This window comes from Xenopus laevis, chromosome 9_10S (assembly GCF_017654675.1).
Source record: "Xenopus laevis strain J_2021 chromosome 9_10S, Xenopus_laevis_v10.1, whole genome shotgun sequence".
Taxonomy (NCBI): Eukaryota; Metazoa; Chordata; class Amphibia; order Anura; family Pipidae; genus Xenopus; species Xenopus laevis.
Window position 1 is genome coordinate 113483511 of NC_054388.1, and position 6000 is coordinate 113489510.

Here is a 6000-nt window from a genome sequence, read left to right on the forward strand (position 1 = left end):
CTAAAATCAATATTATAGCTATAGAGCTCCCTATAGATGTTCTCTGGTCCCTGTCTGTGTTTCAATTGAGGGGAGGGCGTATCCTTATGGTCCCTGCCAGAAGCACAGTAGGAGGGGGACAGCCAATCACAGCCCTGCAGTCACACAAGCACAGACAGGCTTCAGTTCCCTATCAGGTCCTGCTAGCTGCTGATTGGTTCTTGTCCTACAGTGCAGTGAGCTGAGTGCACAGCCTGGGAATTCAGGGAGCAGCAAGTGGAAGAGAAGGGAGGGATTATTAGGGTTTTTGCAGAAATATTCAATAAATCAGTCTGAAACACTACTTTTTTAAGTACATTCCTTCTATATCTAAATGAGTATAATGCACTGGTACATTCTTATTTTTTACACAATAATACATGTACTGTCAATTAATTTTATTCCAAAAGCGCCACCTGGTGGTCAGTTTCCCACCAGTCTGACCAGCAAGTAGTCAAGGAAGTTGTCAGGAGAAAGAAAGAGGCTGATGTTCTTCTGCTTAGGAAAACAATTAGAAACCTCTCTCATATCTTTGAGTACGGACCATGTGCACAGACCTAGGGACTGCTTTAGCCTGCTTAGCTCTGGTACTCTTAATATGAATGATTTTTGTTATAACAGCACCACCTGCTGGTCAGTTTCCCATAAGTCAGATCTGCAAGTAAACCTAAGTAAACCTTTAAAATAAGTGAATACAAAATTGATGAGGGGGCTATTCTAAGCATGTTTGTAATGTACATTCATTATTTATTTATTTTTTATTCCAAGTTATCAAAGGATACATGTATTGTTAATATGAATGAGCATGTGTATGATTAACCAGCAGGGTCAGAGTCCGGGGGTTCGGGCCCATCGGAGCTGCCACATTAGGGGCTCACACACACCTCCTCTATCCACCTACCCACCTCAGACCAATGCGTATCTGCTTTTCTTGCATCGGACGGGAGAGATCAAACAGCACCAAGTGTCAAGCCGGTAGGAGTGGATCTGGGCTGGTGGGGCCCACCAGGTTTTTTTCCACTGGCACAGTTCAACCAGAAATAAAACAGCCTTATACTTTCTATTGAAACATATAGAAATGATCGTCCTTTTTATTAAATAATAAAATTGTATTGCACTTATAAAAAGTCCATAGAAGTGAAAGTAAAACACTAGTTCAGAAAACACTATTTCCTATGGGTCTGGGTCTTTGTGTGCAGAGTTCGAATATAAAGCCCTTACCTGGTGTCTGGTGCAGAAAAGGGTAAGCGTTGAGGGGCAGGGGTGTCATTAGGAGGTGGCATTGCAGGGGCCGTCTCAGACGCTGATGCCAAATAAATGAACACTTGCACTGCTACTAGTCATGGTAAATGGCCACAAATATGATCAATATGTTTTGTGGAAGCTTATAAAGCTATGAGTGAGTGCAAATAGTTTCACCTTCCATTGAATACACGTGCGCCTCCAATCAGAAGCACTGTATTCATAGGCAGTGTGATGTGAAACATGTAGGTAACCCCTGGAGTGTCATCTGTCATCATATATAAGCACCATATATAACCATCATATGTAATCAGCTTTTCCCTAACACAACTTTGTTTTCCCATTACAGAGGAGCTTATCCCAGGAGAACAGAAGTCAGCAGGTTGGTATCTCTCCAGTACGTTATAAATAAAGTTTTTCTTATATTATTTTGTGACTTGTATAATGGGGATCATCTGGTAAGAGAGGAAATAAAAAATGGGATAAATAGAAACAATACATTAGGGAGCAAAAGAATCAAAGGGGGAGAAAAATGACAGAGGTGAAAAAGAATGGAAGGACAAAGGAGAAAATGAATAAGGGGGAAAAGTGGAAAATGGGAGACAAAGTGCAAAGAAGGTGAGACACTGTGATTTCAGAAGAGCAAGGGGTGAGGGAGATTGAAAGAACAGGGAATAGTGAAGGAAAAGTAAAGGAGGAGATGGGGGAAGATCAGAAGGAAGGAAAAGGTGAGATGATGCTGAAATATGGAACAAAGTGAGAAAAGAAAGGAAGAAAAGGACATTTAAAGCAATATTTGGGATGATGTGAACAAGTAGTTCCGAGTATATAAGAGGAGGAGAGGGTTGGGGAAAGTAAGGGTGGACAATATAAAGACACAAGTAGGGTAGAACACTCTTTAGAGAAGCAGATGCCCCAGTAGCTCCCCATCTTCTTTTCTGCTCACTGCACATGCTCTGTGCTGCTGTCACTTACTGAGCTTAGGGAGCCACTCACAATATACAGTACACATAGAATAGAAATGTCACAATATAAGGCTGATTAGTAATTAATACAGATAATTACTACATGGCAGCACAGAAACCAGTGCAATTAGCATCAGAATTGAATAATCAGCAAACCTGTAGCATCAGCTTATATTACAGCCAGGGAAGCTCATTTTCTGCTGGATAATTAGTGACGAGCCCTAAGCTTAGCTTCTCAACAGCCAATCAGAGCCCACTGAGCATGTGAGTGTCACAGACACTTTCCAAGATGGTGACCCCCTGTGACAAGTTTGAAGTCCTGGATCATTGCTGCTATTGACAAGCTCAAACTTTAGCCTTGTCCAATAAGTTCACTATATAAAGTATGGCATTTTAGCTATTTTAATTTTTATGATTTAATTCTCCTTTAAAGCAAGCTCTAGGCAGTTTCACACATATTTTAGGCAGCTTCACACACATATTGGTATCTATTTGTAACGTGATACCACGTTAATTTGATATGGTCTGTCATTAGTAAAATTGTTGGTTGTTTAAATTCTTCCAAACTGATTGATGTGGCCACTTACCATAGATATTGTGCCAATAATAATTGATCAATTAGATCAATTATCAACATTTCAATATAGAATTATACACACTTTAAATATTAGCCAATGCACAAAATACACAGCCAATAAAAAAGACTCCATGCTTCCTTTTGTAGTAGAATATAAAGAGGCCCCACTTTGTATGTATTTCTTTGTGATTATGGATAATGTACAGGTATGGGGTCCGTTATCCAGAAACCCATTATCCAGAAAGCTCCAAATTACGGAATGTCTGTCTCCCATAGACTCCATTTTATCCAAATAATCCAAATTTTTAAAAATTATTTTCTTTTACTGTGTAATAATAAAACAGTATTTTGTACTTGACCCAAACTAAGATATAATTGTTCCTTATTGGAAGCAAAACCAGCCTATTGGGTTTATTTAATATTTACATGATTTTCTAGTAGACTTACCCATAAAGTGGATCACCGTACCAGAGGCCTCCCCTTCAGACTAGAAGAAAAGAAGTTTCATTTAAAGGAACAGAGTAGGGGGTTCATCACAGTCAGGACAGTGAGGTTGGGGAATGCACTGCCGGGTGATGATTCAGTTAATGACTATAAGAGGGACTTGGATGATTTCTTGGACAGACATAATACAAAGGCTATTGTGATACTAAACTCTATAGTTAGTATAGATATGGGTATATATCATTTATGTGACAGTAGGGAGGGGTGTGTGTATGGGGCTGGGTTTTCATTTGGAGGGGTGGAACTTGATGGACTTTGTCTTTTTTCAACCCAATTTAACTATGTAACTATGTAACTTAAGATCCAAATTACGGAAAGATCCGTTCTCCGTTCCTGATAATTCTGATTAACAGGTCCCCTACCTGTACTCATAGGAACCAGGGGGCAAGGGGTCTTTGGCCCCCCAGAATTTCATATGCTGCAGGCATTTTCTTTTTCTTTTCCAGTCTGTCCGGACTGCCCGCTGCCTTTACAAGGTTAAAAAGTGTCAAAGAGAGGGGGTTTGTGTATGAGCTGGTGGCATGCTGCCTGATTTCATGCTGTGTCGAATCAGGCCCTGCAACTTTGTGAATTTCCATGCAATGGGATCTGATCACATTGTGTCACTCCTTACTTACAAACTCTGCTACTACTCCATGTTGGCTTTCTTTCCTCTGATGCACTGCTGCCCAGTGATCCAGTGCAGGCACGCTCGTGGGGAGGGTGGTATGCGGGTGCCCACAAAATCTGGTTGGCGTTGGGGGCCACAAACTTTTGAGAAGAATGTGCGGGAACATACCCAAAAGAGCCTCATTGCTTTAGGTCTGCATCTGCTCCTACAGTAGTAGGGTAAAATGGGGGTTTATGGAATTGGGGTGAAAGGGTTAGATTATTGATCATTCCTTCTTGTGTGCAACAGGTGGGAAGCACTTTATGGATAAGCACAGAACAGAGCTGATTGCCAGGGTGTCTCACATTGATCCAATTCTGGATGATCTCCTGGATGATGAGATCCTGACCCAGGAACAGTACGACTCAGTGAGAAGCAACAGAACCTCCCAGGAAAAGATGAGGCAACTCTATGACTGTGTCAGGGCCTGGGGAGACGGTGAGAAGGAGGAACTCTTCAAGGCCATGAAAAAACATAATCAGCCTCTAATCTCAGATCTAAAACACAAATCTATATCATAGGCAGATATTCCCATTCAGGCTTTAATTGGTATTTTAACATTCTTCTTCCACAGATTCTGGCATCTTGGTGCCTATTTATTGGAAGATTCTGAAATAGAGATTTCATATGAAAATGTGCTCTTTGTTTTTATATATATATTTCTTAATTAAATGTTTCAAAACTGCTGTGAATGTGGTTCTGCTGCTGCTTAGCATTGTTGCACCTCCAAGTCCCTGCTGTGATGGAAGCAGGAGATACCGTTAGTCTTATTAGGCAGAGAATCTGTAACACTAGTGACTTGTTATAGTGAATTAATCATGTTTTACAGAACAATCCCACATTTCACAAATAAATAAGGTGCATGGATGGTTAATTGTGTAACTCCCAACCCAAAGATGGCCAAACCAATCTTTGTGCGATGCGTCAATTTATAAGCATTTACACCTATTCATGCTCATTAATTATTTTGGCAAAGAACAACAGGGAAAGGATTCATATTCAGTTCTGGATGAGCTTGATAAAGAGCCAGGCGGCTCGAAAACGTTGCTCTGCTGTTGCCCTGCATGTGAGAAATAAAGGCTTTTATTTTAATCGGAGTGCTGCCCGTTTGAATTCCTAACAAGAGTTATATTCGTGTGGAAGGACACGTGGGAAAAGTGCACCCGGGAACAAAATTGCAGACAAGTGAGTGCGACCTAAATTGAATTGAATTCAGTTCTGGATTCACCTGTGTGAAGAATTTGGGATTCATCAGGATTCTAAAAAGTATTCAGTGTATCTCTACTAAATTACAAAGCCCACCTTTTCTTTTTCTACGCACATCATCGGTAAATACAACAGAATATCTGTTGTCACTGCAACACAAATACATCTAACCAATGAATACTACTAATTAAATAACCATACTGAACACCAAAACTTGTGGAAAAATAAGAGAGGCCCTGAGGTCGCAGCTTTAGTAAACATTTAGCATATTAAGTTTCCACCACCAAATGCGGCCCAGTTGACATCACATGTCATTTTTTAATAGTACCCATTAAAGAGGAGCCAAGAGCAGAAACCTTTCTCAAATCTTTCCTAAGCAGAAAAACATCAGAGCAGCCTCTTTCTTTCTCCTGACAACTTCCTTGACTACTTGCTGGTCAGACTGGTGGGAAACTGACCAGCAGGTGGCGCTGTTGGAACAAAATTCATTCGTATTAACTGTACATGTATCCCTTAATATCTTGGAATGAAAAAATAATAAATAATGAATGTAAGGGGCAAAAGTGCTTAGAATAGCCCCCTCATCAATTTTACATTCACTGATTTTAAAGGTTTACTTATCCTTTAAATAGCATTTGTTAATTCTTATGTTACAGTTAGAGATCCCACTTGAAGGGCAATAATTGGTTTATTTAAAGGAGACATTTTGTGTATAAAATAAGAATGTATCAGTACATTATACTCATTTAGATATAGAAGAATTGTGCTTACAAAAGTAGTGTTTCAGGCTTATTTATTGAATATTTCTGGAACCAATCAGCAGCTAGCAGGACCTGATA

The 6000-nt window shown here is 40.0% G+C and overlaps 1 protein-coding gene across 2 annotated transcripts in view; it reads left to right on the forward strand.

The window, feature by feature from the left end:
• LOC121398819 overlaps positions 1 to 5012 on the forward strand; it is a 104470-nt gene extending 99458 nt beyond the window's left edge. For both annotated transcript variants that reach the window (XM_041578155.1, XM_041578156.1), the window contains 2 exons: positions 1610 to 1642; positions 4205 to 5012. In XM_041578155.1, the coding sequence (XP_041434089.1) occupies positions 1610 to 1642; positions 4205 to 4476 (305 nt within the window). In that variant the 3' untranslated portion in view covers positions 4477 to 5012. The remainder of the gene's footprint in view (positions 1 to 1609; positions 1643 to 4204) is intronic.
• The last annotated feature ends 988 nt before the right edge of the window (positions 5013 to 6000 follow it).